The 20102-nt window shown below is 40.9% G+C and overlaps 1 protein-coding gene across 1 annotated transcript in view; it reads left to right on the top strand.

Annotated features, from left to right (window-relative positions):
* Nucleotides 1–20102, top strand: part of SVEP1 (sushi, von Willebrand factor type A, EGF and pentraxin domain containing 1) — a 191645-nt gene that overhangs the window by 17227 nt on the left and 154316 nt on the right. Inside the window, 2 exon segments of the mRNA XM_039239447.1 lie at nt 10980–11235; nt 14189–14365. Coding sequence (XP_039095378.1) covers nt 10980–11235; nt 14189–14365 — 433 coding nt within the window.

Raw genomic sequence — 20102 nt, 5'->3', positions numbered from 1 at the left:
ATTCAAGAGTCTTTCATGGTTTGCCTCCCTCCCTCTCCCCCACTATTTCCCCCCTTCTTCTCCCCTGCAGTCCTCTGTTAAGTTCCTCCTAATCCTCCTATACGTGCAAACATACGGTATTTGTCCTTCTCTGCCTGACTTACTTCACTCAGCATAACACCCTCAAGGTCCATCCATGTTGCTACACATGGCCAGATTTCATTCCTTCTCATTGCCATGTAGTTTTCCATCCTATAGATAAACCACATCTTCTTGATCCATTCGTCCGTTGATGGACACTTAGGCTCTTCCCATGTTCAAAGTAATTTTAAAAGTCAACATCTTTTGGAGCACCTGTGTGGCTCAGTAGGTTAAGCGTCTGACTCTTAATTTCAGCTCAGGTCATAATGTCATGGTTCCTGAGATCAAGCCCCATGTCGGGTTCTGTGCTGACAGCACAAAGTCTGCTTGGGATTCTCTCTCTCACTCTCAATCTGTCCCCATGCCCTTCAAAATAAATAAATAAACTTGGGAAAATATAAGTCAACATCTTTGAATACTTACATATGTAAATATTACTTTGAGTCATTGATTGATGATTTGAGTAGATAGATATAATGAATCTTCTAATTTATGCAACCTTAAGTCATTTGGGTTTAATTTCAGTTTTTTTGAAGCTATGAAACACAGAATCTTTTCCTCTATAATGGTAATTAATGTGGTCATTTATAGAAACTAAAACACAAAACAAAAAATAAAAGAAAAACGAAACAAAGTCATTTATTCGGAATGCTAATAAATGTCCCAATTAAATGTGTTTTTTGATAAATTTTGGATAACTATAACAAATAAAATACACAGTGGGTTCATGAACTTGAAATCTCCCCTCAACCTCTGCTCCCTGTGAATTCCCATGTGTCAGTTTGAAGTGTATCTGGCTTTTTGAAAAGTAAGGTTGCTCCTGAAGCCCAAATATGGTTAGATTCTCTGCGTCTTTTATATATTCTAAGCTCCTGATAAATTTTTCCTTCATAGTTACTATTAATATCCCTTAAGACCTTGTTTCTTTTCCTGACAGCTTTGAATCATAAAGAACATTTTTCTGCTTTCTGAGGAAAATATTTACAGTTTACTTCTCCCAAATCTCTCCACCGTCTTCTGGCATTCGGTGGTTTTCTGGAAGGAGAATTTGCTCTGATACATGTTTGAAACTATTTTCCTACTGGATAAATCCAAGCATAGCACTCAATTCTTTCTTTTCCTTGTAGCTCATTTCTTCTGTAGTCCATGTCGATCAGCAACCATTTTCACTGAGAACCACACCCATCCTCAGCCCTTTGCCCTGCCTGGAGGGGCGACCCTTCTCTGTTTGGGTTAAGGGGGTGGCAGTCTAGAAGTTGAGATGGATCATTTATATTTTTTTCTCTTAGGAATTTGGAATAGGGCACAAAGACCTCTGAGAGAGTAGATCCTTCCTTTTTTGTTTTTTCTTTGCCAGTAGGTAGGGAATATAAAGTTAAGACGGTGCACAGAGAACCAGAGGAATGCCATCAATGTTAGGAGTGAGTAAGGATGTGTTGACAGAAACGGAGACAAGACACAGCATGGCCGCAGAAGCAAACAGATGGAAGGCTGAGGGGAGTAGCCGCTGGTCCCTGCAGCTTGGTTGGTCCTCTTGAGGCCCAGTTCTTCTCCCTGCTCTTGGGTTTGGAGAGATGTCCTCTATATTTCCAACAAATTCCCACTTTTTTGAGGCTAATAAAATGATGTCCAATTTTTATTGACAGCGAAGTGTGGTTAAAACATCCTTCCTAAGTTTTTATCTGGAAACTGTGCAAATACCCGTTTTTAAAATTTAAGTTAGGGGCACCTAGGTGGCTCAGTCAGTTGAGTGACTGACTTCGGTTCAGGTCATGATCTCATGGTTTGTGAGTTCAAGCCCCGAGTCGGGTTCTGTGCTGACAGCTCAGAGCCTGGAGCCTGCTTGGGATCTGTGTCTCCCTCTCTCTCTCTGCCCCTCCCCCCCCAAATCTCTCTCTCAAAACTAAATAAACATTCAAAAAATTTAAAAATTTCAATTCAAGTTAGTTAACATATAGTGTGTAGTATTGGTTTCAGGAGAAGAACCCAGTGACTCATCGCATCAAGTGCCCTCCTTAATGCCCATCCCTCATTAAGCCCATCCCACCACCCACCTCCCCTCCAGCAACCTTCAGTGTGTTCTCTGAACTTAAGAGCCTCCTAAGGTTTGTCTCCTCTCTCTGTTTTATCTTATTTTTCCTTCCTTTCCCCTATGTTCATTTGTTTCTGAAATTCCACATATGAGTGAAATCATATGATACTTGTCTTACTCTGACTGACTTATTTCAGTTAGCATAATACACTCTGGTTCCATCCACATTGTTGCAAGGGCAAGATTTCATTCTTTTTTGATCACCGAGTAATACCTTTAATTCGAGGATGACCATTCAAAGGCCATCTTTCAGTTTTATTTGGATTCTGATGACTTTACGTTTCTTCATTTTCTTTATTCCTTGTGTGTCTATAGAATGGATAGTGGAATTCGGCATTTTTGGAAATTTGCTTGGTTTTTTTTGCCTATTTATTTTGTCGTCTTTTACAGTCTGGATTGAGTCTGCTACTCATCAACTCCTGTGCACACCGTTTCCCAAGTTGATGTACTGTCCCTATGGGTCCATTTGAAAATGATCTGTGTCCATGTTTAATAACAAAAACATGTATGTGGGTGGAAAAGCTCTATGACCATAAATCTGAGATTAAGTTCTTTTTGACCCTCTGATTCTTCTGTGATTTGGCTAAACTGTAACAAATAGCCTAAATGTTATTTGAGCCATTTTCTTTTCATGCTAGAATTTCAGTCCATGAAGCCTGAGTAAATACTTAAAATAAACGAGACTCATTAAATATCTAAATATGATTTATTTGGTGTTATAATGTAAATAGGAAAACTCAGTTACTGCAGGACACTCTTGCCAGGTATAGTTTGCCATTGTTTTAGTGTTGGCTTATTTTTAGTTAATGGTTCTATTGTATCATCAAACAGTACAACTAAAAACCCTAGCACAGTGTCTCATATATAATAGAGGCCCTCTATGGATTTGGTGAAATAAGTTTAAGCGTAATCTTTATAAGAGTTTTCATTTCACAACTACAGAAAAGGATTCACTGTAACAATGGTGGTTGGCTTAGAACTTATTTATTCTGCGTGTTAAACGTATAGCTAGTGAAAATTAAGGCATTTGTTTATTGATTTTTTTTTTCATCTACTAGGTGCACAATTCATTTTTGAGCACCAACAGAGTGGAAATCTAAGAATCAATCCTTGCCATAGAGTATCTTCCATTTAGCTTGAGGATATAGCCAGATAAGTTAACTATAATTTTGACGTGGTTAACGTAATGGAATGCTGTGAGATGATTGAATTAATATTTTCTGCACAGCAGGACTTTGGGAATGTTTCAAAGAGAAGGTGAACTTCAGTCTGGATTTTGAAGGATTGATAAGGAGGTAGACATATTAGGAGATGAGAGAGATTCATTAAAAACTTCCAGGTAGAGCAAACATAAGGGAAGAGTGGTACGTTCCAAACTTTCAAATAAACCTGTGTGGTGAGACCATAGTATAGGAGGTAGGCTGAGGAAGTAGGCTGGAGATGGAGTGTGGCAATGGATGTGGCTCGAAGTATTATTTAGGACTGAACTGTTTAAGGGCATGTAAAGAAATCTAAACTTTGGAGACAAAGGGAAAATAATGAAAGCTTTAAACAGGATTGGATCTGGGCGCCTGGGTGGCTCAGTCAGTTAAGTGTCCAAATTTTGCTCAGGTCATCATCTTGCTGTTCCCAAGGTCAAGCCCTGAGTCAGGCTCTGTGCTGACAGCTCAGAGCCTGGATCCTGTTTCAGATTCTGTGTCTCCTGTCTGCATCTCCCCCGCTCACACTCTGTCTCTGTCTCTGTCTCTCTCTCAAAAATAAATAAACATTAAATAACTTTTAAAAAATGTTGGGGTGCCTGGTTGGCTCAGTTGGTTAAGCATCCAACTTCAGTTCAGGCCATGATCTCATGGTTCGTGGGTTCGAGCCCTGCATCAGGCTCTGTGCTGACAGCTAGCTCAGGGCCTGGAACCTGTTTCAGATTCTGTGTCTCCCTCTCTCTGTGTCTCCCTCTCTCCTCCCCGCCCCAGCTCATGCTCTGTCTCTCTCTGTCTCAAAAATAAATAAATGTTAAAAAAAATAAAGTTTATTATTACACGACAGTACCATTGTAGTGATCATTCATGATTGCCCTGTAGTTTATTTAATATACCTATTGTTGGAATTTTATACTGTTTCTGTTTCTTTGTATTGCAAATTATTTTGGGATAAACATCTTTTTTAATCATTTTTTGTGTATCCATGATTATTTCCTTAAGACATACTTATATGTAGAATTATTAGTTCAGATTATGTGAAATTTTTAATGCTTTCACCACTTTGTCACATAGCGCTCCAAATATTACCAGTCCTTTTTTCATCCCAATAGAAATAGAAATATGTTTTCTCATATGTTTTACAATTAAAAAATTTTTTTAATGTTTATTTTTGAGAGAGAGAGAAAGATAGAGCATGAGTGAGGGAGGGGCAGAGAGAGAGGGAGACACAGAATCTCAAGTAGGCTCACTCCAATCTTGAAGCTGTCAGCACAGAGCCAGATGCAGGGCTCGAACTCACCTGAGCTGAAGTTGGATGCTAAACTGACTGAGCCACCCAGGCTCCCCTACATTTTTATAATTAAAAAAATCTTTGACTTGGGGTTCCTGGGTGGCTCAGTCAGTTAAGCGTCTGACTGCGGCCCAGGTCACGATCTTGTGGTTTGTGAGTTTGAGTCCTGCGTCTGGCTGTGCGCTGATAGCTCAGAGCCTGGAGCCTGCTTTGGATTCTTTGTCTCCTTTCTCTCTGCCCCTCCCTCGCTCATGCTCTCTGTTTCTCTCTCTCTCTCTCTCTTTCAAACATAAATAAAAACATTAAAATTTTTTTTGAAATCTTTGGCTATTTGGGAAGTAAAAATATAGTATTACTGTTGTTTAACATACATTATTTTGGTTTAGTGAAGTTAAATGTTTTTGACATTTTCTGACAAATAGAATTTGGGGGGTTTTTTTGTTTTGTTTTGTTTTGTTTTCTTAGTCTTCATTTTGTTTGGTCAAAACACTCACCTATATTTCTGTTATTCTTCTCTATTTTCCCATAGAGATGTGTAAAAGTTTTTATACTTTAAAGACCTCCATACTTTATTTCATAAGCTTGACGAATATATTTTCCAATTGTTCTTTGCTTTTTAATTTTGATTTTTTGAGAAGGAACAGAAACTTTAAGAAGTGTCATATTTATTTTGGTTTTGTGTCTTGTTGCCTTGGCTGGAACTTTCAGAAGGATTTTATTTTATTTATTTATTTTTAAAATTTTTTTATACTTTATTTATTTTTGAGACAGAGGGTGACAGAGCATGAGTGGGAGAGGGGCAGAGAGAGACACACACACACACAGAATCAGAAACAGGCTCCAGGCTCTGAGCTGTCAGCACAGAGCCTGATGTGGGGCTCGAATCCATGAATGGTGAGATCACGACTTGAGCCGAAGTCGGATGCTTAACCAACTGAGCCACCTAGGCGCCCCAAAAGGATTTTTAAATAATAGTGAAAACACTTAGAATTGCTGATTCCCATCTTATCTATTTGGAATATTTGCTGGTGTTTCATTGTTAAGCATGATTTACATTGTTGCTTTGGGATAGACCATCTATTAATGAGGTAACTTTGTAATTTTTTAAATTAAAGTGGGCAGAAATAAATTTTATTGAATGTGCAAATTATTATTATTGAATAATAATCTTGGATTATTATTGTCTTTTGATTGGAATAATTATTGTGTTGTATTGTAGCAAAAGATATTTATTAATTTTAACCAAATTTTGCCTTTGAGGAGTATGCCTTGTTAAATAAAGGAGAGAAATCTTTTGAATATTATTTGAATTCAGTTTATTTGGAATTGTGCTTCTACGATTATAAGTGAGATTAGTCAGCGGTTTTGGACACTAAAGTTTGTTTTGAATTATATTATTTTAAGTTTCTGACATTTCATCTCACTACCACCATTATGAGTTTCTAAGTCTTTCCTTGTATTTTGGGTTTTCTTGAATTATTTGCCTGTCACATCCCTCTTTGCCTACACTTCCCTGTTTCCTCTTACCTTGTTCTTTTTCCATGGTTTTCCATTCTTATTCTCATAGAGGCTATGACTTTCTAAATCTTAGTGAAGCAAGCACCATGGCACTATGCTTATTTTCTTCTTATTTTGGTATTAAGCCACACATATCCTTCTAAATCTGCAAGTTGATTTTGTAGCTCTTGGGTTTACAGAATATTCTGGGGCACCTGGGAGGCTCAGTGGGTTGAGTGTCCAACTTCAGCTCAGGTCATGATCTCACAGCTCATGTATTGGAGCCCCGTGTCGGGCTCTGTGCTGACAGCTCAGAGCCTGGAGCCTGCTTCGGATTCTGTCTCCATCTCTCTGCCCCCGCCATCCACCTTGTGCACTGTCTCTCTCTCTCTCTCAAATATAAATAAACATTTAAAAAATTATGGAAGATTCCAATGGGCCTGCTCTTGGCTTTTGGTAACTTTTCCTCCTCCTGGGATGAGGTTGTATCTATCTTAACCTGAACTGTCCAATAGAACCCCTCTATCTGGCTTCTTTGAAAGGCTTCTGCTAAATAAAGATAGACTGTAAGATACAGATAAAGCACAAGAATTCACTATGCAGAGCAGAACCAAATCCTAGAAAGCATTTGTTCCATGCACTTAAGTAAATAAAACACTGAAATGAGATGAGAAATGAGGGGATAAACAACAGACTGAAATGAAAACAAAAGTGGCCAAGAAGCTGCAAGGAATAAAGAAAGAACATGCAAGGTGAAGAAATACGGTCATAAGAAAAATAAGATGCGAGGCCGGGATCAATTCATAGTCAGGAATGCAAAGGAGGAGGTGCATCTGCCACAAAAGGTGATAGGGAAGAAAGGCTTCAGATATTTCCACCAAATTCAGAAGGGCAGGAGATGAGATAAAAGTGAAAAAAAACCCCAAGCAAACCTAGGATAAAATCTATGAAGTCCAGAAAATGACGAGCCAACAGATGATAACCTCTTTCCCCAGAGATGTTATTCAAAGATATAGAACAGTAAGCATTCCTTGAATGGAAGAATATTTGAGTCTTCAGATTAAGAATATTAACTACCTAACAGATGAAGCTTGGTAAAATCTTAGAATGTGAAGGATGAAGACAGTATTATAAGTAGCTTCTGGCATCTTGTTTGTCCTTAATGTTTCCTAACTAGGAAAAAACTATGTATGTGGAAAACCAGTTGAAACACTGACAATATTTACTAATTTTCTGCTCCCTGCCTGTGGCTCCGATATAGCCACACCAGATATTGATTCCACGTTCCCCTTCTTTCAGGGATGACTTCTGAGCTTCTCTGCATGGTCTCTGCAGTCAAGTTGGGCCACAACCACAGGGCTGTGCCACAGTTGGTATTCTGTCGAAATGTATTTTAATTAGCGGAGTCCAAGGGCAAATGTTGTCGCCACGTCAGATTTGTTGTGACTTCTCTTTTTCTTTCAAGGCCATTTTCCCAAACAGTTCCCTTGTGGCCTGACTTAGGGGGTAGGGGTGGGGTTGCAGTCTTGTGTAATGGTGATGGATCTCGGGTGTTAGAACAATGTTACACAACCCTGCATTTTTATCATTTTAATGACTTTTGCTGGACAAGGGGGGGCTTCCTTCCCTGCCAGATATTTATACAAGCTAATCAGAGGCTTGATACAATACAGATGGCGATAACCTTTGGCTATACAAAGTCCATGTTGAGTTTTTCTTTGGCAGCAAAGGGTTTCCTCATTCAGTATTCTGGACAAACAAACAAACAAACAAAACCCGTTCTATTTCTTAAATGCCTTGCAAAAGATAGCAGATGATGTAAACGATTTCAGGAACGCCAGAAGGAGAATCGAATGCTAGGCCTCTACCACATTCCACAAACATTACCAAAGTTCTCTTTCTTTCTTAGATCTGTGGGATGAAAATGTTTTTATTGAATTATGTTTTTATTCAAGTATGACGGAGCAGAAAGATTGGGGGGAGGGGGTAAAATATTTTCAGTAAATCATCCACTCCTCCTCTGTCTTTTAAAGTACATTCCAAACCCAGATCTTGTGTAATTCTTTGCTTGGACTAGTAGTGCTGCTATTCTTCTGACTGTTTTAAGCTTAATATATTTCCTGCCAGCAGATATAATGGTTCCTGTAAATACTTGCAGTTCCCTGCAAGAAGACAAGAAAAATAGAACTACAACTTAATGTGTTTTGCACGTAATAAGTCGTTCTGCAAGAAATCTCCACTAAATCCCTGAATCCTAACCTGAATGTTAAGGAATATTATTGACGGGAGCTAAAATTAATATTATAAAATAGTATTTCTGTATGTCAGAAGGACGGTAAAGGCACACAAAAAGAAACTTTCTCTTTTGGGTACAAAACTATACAAAATAAAGTACGTGAACGTACACAGGTATTCTATACATTCCCACTTCTCCCTCAAGACCAGCTTACTCAAGTAACTGTCTTCAAAGAATCCTACAGTTTATTCACTCATTTGTTCGTGAATCCATTCATTGAATAGGTATTTAGGAACCCCTCCTCCATGCCAGCCACTGTCAAAAATACCATACCGAAAAAGACAATTTACTTTTCTCTCTCCTCTTCTTTCCATACTAGTTCTTGCTTCGTTAGGGTCTTGCTTCCAGTTTGCTTCCATGGTCTTGTTAAAGGAGAGTAATGGAAATGAGCAGAAGCTTCATGGAGTGTCTGTGGAGGTTAGGTTATGGCTTCAGAGTGGAACAACTCAGAAAGAGAGAGTTTATCACATGGTAAAGAGCAAAGCCAGTGTTAACACAAATTGCCATGTCTTAGAGTGCTGGAACTAGTTTGAATCCCGATGTCTGACCTTAAAGACAAATAAAATATCTCGCTTCATGCCACCCATAACAAATCATTGGATTTTCCCCGAGAGGTGGTACTGGATGAAAAAAGTGTGTGTGTGTGTGTATTTCAGTCCATTCCCATTATTGTTTATATTGATAGGGCTTTTCACCTGGGGTGTGTACTAACCAAAAATATAAGCATTTATACACATTTAAAAGTAAATGTATATGATAAAATGTAAATATATGTGGCGCATTTAAATTCACTTCAGTTATTAATTTTACTGGTACTCAAATTGCCCTTTGGCCAGAAGGAGCTTCTGTGGACTAGTTTCTGATTCTCTTTGGCTTTAGTAGTAGTAGGCTTTGGAAAGGGGACGTGAAGTGTTTGAACCCTTCTTCTCAAATTGCTGGCTTTCCAGATGTTTTCAAAGTCATTTTTAATTTAATTGCCTTTTTTTTTTTAGATTTTACTTTTAGATAATCTCTACACCCAGTGTGGGACTTGAACTCACAATTCCAAGATCAAGAATCACATGCTCTACCAGCTGGGCTGGGCCATGTAGGCACTCCCAATTTGATTGTCTTTAAATTCAGGCTTAACAGCTTTATCTTTAGCTCATAAACTGTATCAAAATTTGCTAAGAGTTATTAAATTAGAGTCAATAGCTATGAATTATATACTAATGAAGACATAGGTCTTATAAGCTGAGAGTGTCTGGAGCTTAGAGCTTTAGGAGCCCCTTAAAGTGAATTGAGGTAGTGAATGAGTGAATTTTAAATTATATCTTCTCCTTTTAGCTTTACCAAAACATAGGATATTATTGCTCTTCCTAACTATCTCCAGAGTGTACTTGAATTACTGCCTAATAGACATTGAAGTCTTCTTTCTAAGAGCTTGTCAGAACTAAGTGCCAAACCCTGGCACTTCTTTTCCTTTTCTACCCATTTCTGATGAAAAGCAACAATAGTAAATTTAATTACAGTGCCAGGGTGACGACTGGATTCCTCGTGCTTTTACAAATTGATGTTATAATGCATCAGTGGCAATAAATAGATGCCTTTTTTAATGTTTACTTTTGAAAAAGGGAGGGGGGAAAGGGGCAGAGAAAGAGGGTGACACAGAACCTGAAGCAGGCTCCAGGCTCTGAGCTGTCAGCACAGAGCCCGATGCAGGGCTTGAACTCATGGATCGTGACCTGAACCAAAGTCAGACCCCCAACTGACGGAGCCACTCGGGTGCCCCATTAGATGCCTTTTTTAAAATAGGTTTTATTTTTTTCCTTTCTGTCTGTAGAGGAGGGATAGCACATAACATTATAAAGCATCACTCACTTGTCCTAAAATAATAAGGCTCAAGTGTCAGATTGAATAAATCAGCATTTTCTCATAAAGACAGGACCCTACCAATACCAGCTGATTTTGTGCTAATACTGGGTGGTCCCGAAAAGATGAAGGATTGAATCAGTTCTACAGTTTTGGAAGAGCAGTGGAGAAACAAACAGGGGAAGTAGGTTGGCCATTGTTAACTCTGGAAAAGACATTTTCTGTTAAGTTTTCATCTAATCAGGCTTTTGATATATGATCACGAGGGGGTTCAGCTAAGTAGACAGATGGGCAGCAAGCAGGATGTACTCAGAAATAGATATGTAGGACTCGGATTTGGTTCATGTTTTGAAAGCCGGAAAATCTGTAAGAATTCCACAAATATTTGCTGATGATAAATAATGCTGCTGCTGCCGTTAATGATACACTGTAAGTACTTTTAAGGTTTTGGTGGGTCTGTGCGGAGACCCTGGTAGGCCCTAGTCTGTGCTTGTTTCTGTTTTCCTCTCATGGATCAGTGTGTGTCCTCACTCTAGGGACATGCTAATGATCCTCACAAATACTGCTTTATGTAAGAAGGGAAGCACATAGTAGGCCCATAGCATATAAACTCACACAAACTTTATTTCATTACAGCAAATTCTGCGTCACTCTAGAGAAAACTCAACAAAAGTTATATTCCTCATTACTGATGGATATTCCAATGGGGGAGATCCCCGGCCAATTGCAGCCTCTCTGCGAGATTTTGGAGTGGAGATCTTCACGTTTGGCATATGGCAAGGGAACATTCGAGAACTGAATGACATGGCCTCCACCCCAAAGGAGGAGCACTGCTACCTGCTCCACAGTTTTGAAGAATTTGAGGCGTTAGCTCGCCGGGCATTGCATGAAGGTAATGGAAACCCAGTGGCATAACATGATGCAATTAAACGGGGGTGTCTTCTCTTTTACTGCTTACAACACCCGGGAGGGTAATACCGAATCCTGTGACGTCTTCCCTGAGCCTGATGCCCTTGTGTCCTTCGTGTATTATGAGCTGTGTTGAACTTCATAAATAGAGATGACAGTCTGATTCTCAAGAAGAGTATTTGGGGGTTTTTTTTGTTTTGTTTTTTAACAGCTGCGATGGATTTCCACTAGAATATACATATGCTCCCACCTGGAACTGTTAGAATCAATGGAATGAAGTTAGGTGTGTTTTAAGGCCACACACAGAGTGGGAAGCCTTGACTAGATCTCATTTACAGCTATCTGGAAGGATGAAGTAAACATTCAGAGACATGCATAGTGAATCTCACCGGAATGTTTCCAGAAATACACATGAAGATATAGGGACAATAAATATTTAGCACATACTTCTTGACCTGACTGAGGACACATAATGCTTCTGTAGAAGTTGAAGAGCATTACCCCAACAAGGAAGAAAGTCAGTAAATCCATTCATTTGAATTCTTTATACCCCATCTATGAGGACGTTTAGTTGTATGATTTAGGTTAGATGAACTTCCGGGCATAATATGGACACGTATCTTGGTAAGCCACAGGAGAAGGTGTAGATTGGGGGTAAATTACAGGAGATCCAGCCTCAGACCAAAGCCAGGCAGCGAGTGAGTCTTGACCCTTGCTTGTCTTGATCCACGTGAAAGAATTGGTTTGATGGGCAAATCATGGCCATACGAGGTTTCAAGGAGTTAGTGATGTTCATGACAAGCAGATCAGCCCTATCATTGTTCCCAGGGAAGCGACAAAAAAATCTTAGTCACCTACCTGCCGTGTGGCTTTTGGCAAATTATTTAGTTTTGCACTCCTTAGGTATCTTGTTAATGGTATAGGGAAGGAGAATAGTACCTACTCAGTGGGATTGTCACAAGGCTTAGATGGGCTGATACATATAAAGTGATTAGAAAAGTTACTGAGGGCTTATTTTCCAAAGCCCTCATTTACTGTCCTCTGTTTTTATTACCTTAGGCAATTTATCCAACATCTACAAGCCTCACTTCCTCTGCTTTTAAAATGGAGGTATTATAATGTGTACCATATGGTTTTGTCAAGAGGATTAAATAAAGTATTTAAAATTTACCAGGTGTAGTGCTGTCACATGTCAGAAGTTCAGTAACTGTGGGCCTTCCTTTGTTTCTCCTTCTCTCAGGGAAAAGTGGTACGTTGAGTGAGAAGGCAGGGTGGCTGTTAATAGATGGGATTCTGAAATCGTGGGTTGATTTCATAGCTAAGTCATAGAGGACTAATTTCCTATCCCATGATCCCTCTGCTTGTAGTGTGGGGCCTTATAGAACCCTGGTGCCAAGTTGCCCCAGAAGCTGGGTGGGACAGAGTGTTCTTTTGGTTACAGTATTGCAACAGAGTTTTGGAAGGCATCACTTTTATTACAATAAGCAAATATCTAGAATGCATAATTCTCTGATTGAGTTTCCGGATTTGGTAAGGAAAGATCCTGTTCCTGTTGCAAAGACACGGTCAAGTCAAAGGAAATAAGCATCATTTTCCCTGCCTCTGTGTCCTCCGAATCCACCTTGGGTCTCAAGACCATGCATGTTTCTGGCCATCTTCCATAGGCGTAGGTTACGCAATAATAGCTTGCCCCATATGTAACACATATACTTATCTCTCTCCCAGACCTGAATGCCAGTGTACTGTCTTGGTAGCTAAATCTTTCTTGCTCCTAAGTTGCTTTACTGCCAAATAATCCCATGGCCCAGTGCCTCACAACTAAGTGTGCATGTTGCAGACCTTTTACCTACACCAGTCTGTTAGATGGAGCTTTAATAGGGTACCTGATGGTACTGGTCTCTTTCTCCTGGGGCTGGCATCTGCTCTTTACTTTGCCCCTGTTCAGAGGCTTAATGCATAGAGACAGATGTTCCATAAATGAGGCCATTACTGATCTTCTTTCCAGGTATCCAGTTGCAGTGCATGTGTCTTTCTGGAACTCACGCATTCGAGTTCCTACGAGGAGCCCATCACTATATCTGGGCCCAGCACCAGGGACCTACCTCTAGGATTTGGGCTAAGACTTTTGAACTTCTTCAGCAGAGTAAATGGAACTTATTGTTTGCCTGATTCTAGGCTGTCCATTCCGGATGGGCCATGTTCAACCTTACCCTGCCCTGTTAAGTCACTTTCTGAATAACTCTGCCTGAGTTATTGACTTCCCAGCGTGCCTCACTTCAGAACACGGCTCAAGTAATCAGTATGGTCTCCCATCACATAAAACACGATAATTTTCTTCCTATTCATTGAGAAATAAGCCATATGCCGGTTCTATGATTAACCTTGTGTGGCCTTGTGAAGTCTTTCTCAAATAACTATGGAAGTTACGGGATTTATTCTTAAGTCAGTAGCTCACAATCAAAATCCTTATGCAGCAGTCGAGATTGTCATTTTATTTATTTATTTATTTATTCTGAAAAAGCTTTTTGGAAATCTAGTTGCCGCTGCCTGACCTCATACTGAGGCAGTGGAATGCTGCTGGTGTGGAAGCCGGCGGGGGGCGGGGGGGGGGTGACCTGTGGAAGCGACACCCGTAGTCCCTGCTGCATCGGGAGATGCCTTGCTGAAGCACTTGATTTCTGCCTGACCCTGCATGGCCCCGAGAACTTATGATGAGGTCCCAGACTGAAATAACTTAACTGGCTGAGGCAGATTCCCAGCCTGCGCTGGTGCAAATAACATGTATCCGTGTCTGGGTGGGAGTGGGGTGCAGCTGGGAATTCGGCGGCTATGAAAAGATACTCCCCGCCGCTTGCACCGACACTTTAGTAACTAGAGAATGTAACATCGAGCTGCGAATTTGTTTTTTATTACCCTCTGTCATATGTCATTGATAGATCTGCCTTCTGGGAGTTTTATTCAAGAGGATATGTCTCACTGCTCATATCTGTGTGAAGCCGGCAAAGACTGCTGTGACCGAATGGCGAGCTGCAAGTGTGGGACGCACACGGGGCAGTTTGAGTGCATCTGTGAAAAGGGCTATTATGGGGAAGGGCTGCAGTATGAATGCACAGGTGAGTCTCCAGTTTGGGGGCGTAATCGTGTCAGTTATCTGTTGCTGTGTAAAAAAAAAAAAAAGATCCCTAAACTCAGCGGCTTAAAACATTTATTTATTATCGCTCATGTGTCTGGGTCGGTTGGGCAGCTTGTCTGGTCTCGGCAGTGCTGACTTACACATGCATTTGTCATCAGCTCTGAGTCGGGTAGGCTGCCTCGCTATTCTTGGCGGGGTTTTCTTACCTGTTTGGGGACCAGCTGGCCGGAGTCTGGTCTACAATAACTTTGTCTAGGACCGCTAGGTTGGCCTTCATGTGACCTCTCGGATTCTATCATGCTGCTCGGGCTTGTCCATGCGGTGGAGGCAGAGGTCCGACAGGGAGAAAGGAAGCTTGCGAGGCCTCTTGAAGCCCAGTTCAGAACTGGGAAGGGGAAGACTTGGGGTCTTTCATTAATCAGTCAGTAACCAAGTCTGTCCTATAGACACTGAAGCCAAAATATGCGGTTGTCTCTGTAGGAGATTGAAGCCAGTGGGATTCTGGTCCTGAGGCGACACGTGACTTGTGGGATTGTCACAAAAATTGCAGCTTTCACTTGATGATCTTTCAGTTCTTCACGAGTCTCCACAAAGGGACCTCAATAAGCTTGAGATTTAGGGCACCTGGGTGGCTCAGTCTGTTAAGCGTCTGACCTCAGCTCCCGTCATAGTCTCACGGTTTGTGGGTTCAAGCCCCGCGTCAGGCTCTGCGCTGACAGTACAGAGCCTGGAGCCTGCTTTGGATTCTGTGTCTCCCTCTCTCTCTGCCCCTCCCCTGCTCACGCTCTGTCTCTATCTCTCGAAAACAAATAAACATTTAAAAAAAGAAAGCTTTAAAAATGACATCACTTCACAATGGAATTCACTTCATCAACATTTGTAACTCTACCTGCTCTAGATTTTCTCACAAGAGGGTCTTTATATTCCTAATATTTTATTAGAAAAGCCAAGAAGAGCAACTTCGGATTCTGGTGTTTCATATTACGTTTTAGGAGCTACTTCTAAATAATATTCTCCTAATCTTTAGAAGTAGTGTGTGGCTTTCTGTGGTAGCATTTTCCTCATTCGGTTTTAGCCAAAAGGCAACGTTTGCTATTTGGCAAGGAGGTGTTCCCGTGGAAATGAACAGCCACCAGGAGAATTTGGGAGCAGTAGATTTACTTCGTACTTACCATGTGGTCTTTTGCTGCTTGTTTCGTGTGAGCATTATCTTACGCTGACGTTTGGGAGGTAGGTGGGTCTGCTCTGCAGCACAGGAATGGGGCTCCTCCCTGTCTCCGTGACCTGCTCCCTCTTACCTTTCTCCTCCTTCCCCTCATAGGTCATTTCCTCTTGCCTTCTTCTTTTATTCCCCTTTACCCCTGTTGCCCCTCAGTGCCTCTCCTTTCATTTCCCCTTCCTCCCCCGGCCCTAATCCCAGCGGGCAGATGCATCCTTCCTAGGTCCAGCCATCCATGCTCACCCAGCAAATCACTCCTTTCTTGGCTCTGCTTCTACCCCACCCAGCAGGAATTCTCATTTAAGCAGAAGAAAAGGGTGGGGGGAATCAGTCCAACTGCCTCTGAGTTGGCCAAATGCCTCCCCTGGAATCTTCCCACACTGTCATCAACAGCCCAGCTTGGCACTCTCCCCGACACCCCCTTGTCTCCCCTCCTCCCACCCAAGCCCACCAAACACAGGCAGAAGCTCTCATTTTCTTTGCTCCGTGCTGTAGTCAGCATGTCTGCTTTCCGTGTGGTCATAGACTGAACTGCTCCTGGCCAACAAGCCACTGCCATGTGGCCACCCGGCCAGGCTGGGCTGCAGCCCCCGCTGCTCCCTGGCCCTATAATCTCACATCCCGAGGGATAAGCGGCAGAATGAGAGAGGGGGCAGTTCACAAACCCACCACCGCCAGATCCCCAAGTAGCGGTGGCTGCTACTAGTCATACATTCCAGGCTGGAAGGCACAGCAAGCAACAGCAGTGTGTAAAACGTGTGAGATTGGGTGGGCTTGAGGGGACAGGAGTACTTACTTCTGCAGCTGGTTCTCACCAAGAACACCAACACAAAAGGATTAATTTATCCATCCCTTCTCTCTCTTTTTTTTTTAATGTTTTATTTATTTCTAGGAGAGAGAGAGAGAGACAGCGTGAGCAGGGGAGGGTCAGAGAGAGAGGGAGTCACAGACTGAAACAGGCTCCAGGCTCTGAGCTGGCAGTCAGCACAGAGCCCGACGCGGGGCTCGAACCCACGAACTGCGAGATCATGACCTAAGCGAAAGTCGGACGCTTAACCGACTAAGCCACCCCGGCGCCCCTATCCATCCCTTCTCTTAAATGAGTAAGCCTCAGCTTACGGCTTCCTTTCATGCAAGATTTAAATTAGATATAGTTGCATCGATGTAAATGTTCATACTGTCACCTTCAGTATTTGTTTCTAAGGGATCAGGAAAAGGAGTGTTAGAACCCCAGGGTACATGCTGGGATTTGTATATTTGTAGGAGGCAGCACTCAGCACTGGCTTCTCCTACATGCTAGGAACTAAGAGAAAATAAATTAATTGCATCTTTCCTGTGACATGAACAACTCATTACCAGACTTTTTAGGAAAGGCAAAAAGAAATATTAGCCCTAACTCATCCAGTACTGAAAACATGGAAGCCGTGATCCTCCTTTTACAATCTATTCAGTCGACAAATGGTATTGAGTATGTTTTTCACTCCAAGCCCTGTGTTAGTCATCAGGCAGGGATTCGATGATAAGCAGATAGACATGGTCCTCACCTGCTGGGAACTCACAGTTTCCCCACACAAGTCAATTTGTAATCACAAACTGTGATTAAATAAACAGTCTTGTGCCATAAAGAAGGAACCGTAGGGAAGGCTCTACTAAGATTGTCCCTCTAGGTAAGATCTGAAGATGCCTTGGTAAGAGCTGTTGTCTTGCTCCAGGAGAGGACATAACCTCTCGCTCTGAATAGTCGGAATTCTCAGTATTTTTCCTCATTGTAGAAATAGTGCCTTTCAGAACCAAATCATTCCTCTTTAGAGCCAGAAGAAACCTTAGAGGTTATCTGCTTGAAGTCCCTCATTCTACAAGAGGAAATTGAGGTCTCAGAAAAGATGAACACTGCTTGAAATGGCATATCCAGCCATCAGCAGAACCCTAATCGGGACCTGGGACATTTTTTATCAAAGTTCTATGTTATTTCCAAGATATCACACTGCTTATTTTGCCTTTTTGAAAATAGCTTCTCATATACATTGCTTTTCAGAGACCATAGACACTGAACTGTGCTCAAAGTGTTCAAAAACACAGGAAGACCTGGCTCAAATTCAGCCCCTGCCAATTACAAATGACGTGGGCTTGGATAATTAATTTCTTCTGATTCTCAGTTTCTTCTGTAAAATGGACCTAATAATGGTGTATGTATATATGTATATATACCTAATAATGGTGTGTATATATATGTGTGTGTGTACATACACACACATATATCTTTGTATATAGAAATATATAGATATGTGTATATGTACATATATACATGTGTTATTTTACATATATGCGTGTATGTTACATATATTTTTAGGTTCATCGAGAGTATATACTTAGACTGCTTAGGATAGTATCTGGCCCATCAATTCCTAATTGGTGTTGCTTTTGTTATTAATCATTATTGTGCGATGATGTAAATATTACTATGAGAAAGTTAATGAAGGAATATTTAAGTAGTTACCTCATGTGTGAGATACTTGAAGAAGAAAGACACCGTTTATTTTATAAAACTTTGCCATGAGAAGATGAGGAGGATCTGTGCATACAGGTGGATACCATCCAGAAGGCTTACACCTGCTAAAGGTGGACTGCAGTTTTGACCCATGAGTATCCAGTGCAAATCAAGAATACCACGTGAGAGAAGGCAGTGGGCTGATGTGCCACCTGATGTTGAAGAAAGTTGATCTTCTTTGCTTTGATTAGGGAAAACTATGCTGAGGTAAATTATTTTGTTAATTTCGTAGAGCAGAATGCTTTGGAAGGGCTTCTCCCACTGTTCACTTGGGAGATGAGGAAACTCCATCCCGTGATCATATAGGAAATAAATGTCAGAGTGGAAGCAGAATGAAGGTCTCCAATTCCCTACAGCCCTTCCTTTATTCTAGAGTCTCCACTGGTGCTGCCAGCCTTCAAGGAAAGCTGATAGCTGTGGTATGGCTGGGCTCTTCTCTTTTTCCCTCCTCATTCTGGGTGAAGGGCAGTCTAGATTGCTTGGGCTCTCAAACAGTGACTTTCCAAAGCCCTGTCTAAGGCAGTAGCTTTGCTTGAAATGGCCTGAGAACCACTGTCACAGAAAGCAGCTGCTTCACAGACAAGACCTTGATGCCCAGAAAGATTTTGATCATTGTGGATCCATTCCATATTCTGAACATCTTAGCTTGAATGCAAGCTTGAAGATATCCATTGGAAGTTCCTGACAAATAATGCTTTGACAAAAAAGAGTTCAATTTTATGAGACCTTTCTTAAGATGTTTGAGCTGGTTTCTAATTTCTCTTGGCTCAAAACCTTTTTAGGTTCATTTCAAAATAATCATGTGCTTTGGGCTGGTGGTCTCGGAGATTGTGTGCTAATAGGCTTTACAGAAGTGAGGACTGTGTAATAAATGATAATCCAAAGTAGAATGATGCTTTGTTCATGTATGTCCCATTCATTTGTGTAATGGCACTGGCCACAGAAACCATGTTTGATAGAAGTTCAATTAATGCTAAAAAAAATCTGCTAGGGAAAGAAAATTTGAAACATAGTTGTAATATGTACAGATCCATACTCCCAATAGTCCAGGCTAAAAGAGGCACTGCGGTAAAAGGAATCCAGTTCAGCAACCAAAATAAATTTCAAAATAGCACAAGTCCTTTGCTTGACTTTCTCTAACTTGAAAATAAGGATATATAGACACAAGCAATTCTTAAAATCTCCCCTTTCTAATCATCCTTTCCCTTAGAAACCATAACTCTTCTGTACTTATCTCTTCAGATTCCTCCCTACTTACACACACACACACACACACACACACACACACACCACTCATACTCAAGCACACATGTATGTGCCTTACAAGACCTAACTCAAACTGCTTGTCCTTCTCACTCTTTCCTCTTGCATCTGCATCATCCTCTGGGGGGCCAGAGATGGAGAAAAGCCAAAAAAAACTACACATCAATACTTTTTTGTTGTTGTCATAAATCAGTCTTAAGGCCTATGATATTTTGGTTTTGTTTAAACCTACATAACTCAGTTTCATTTACCATAAATATTTTGTATGATTCAAATCAGGTGTGGTGTTTTAACACCGCATGTTTACAGTTAAAGGATTGCGAAGACATTCCTTGAGGATTAGTAATTGGACTTCAGCTAAGGGTACTGTACTACCTAACTGTGGAGTCTAATGAAAAGAAGGTGTTGCTTCCATTTCTAGCTCTAGTATTCCTTTCTTCAGTCTGCGTCTTTGACATTGGCTTTGACAGAGATATGGATGATGAGGATGATGATGATGACAGCAATAATAACTGATAATAATAATTAATACTTAAAAAGAACTTATGATATTCTAGGCACTTTCATATATGTGTGTGTATATGTACACACACACATACTCGCTTAATGTTTGTAACAATTCTCTGGAGTATTGTTCCATTTTAGAACCAAGGAAACTAAAAATCTGAGAGGCTGAGTAACTTGTCC

Source organism: Hyaena hyaena, unplaced genomic scaffold (genome assembly GCF_003009895.1).
Source record: "Hyaena hyaena isolate Hyena2069 unplaced genomic scaffold, ASM300989v1 scaffold_6, whole genome shotgun sequence".
NCBI classification, from domain to species: Eukaryota; Metazoa; Chordata; class Mammalia; order Carnivora; family Hyaenidae; genus Hyaena; species Hyaena hyaena.
This window is presented reverse-complemented; position numbering and strand designations above follow the sequence as displayed.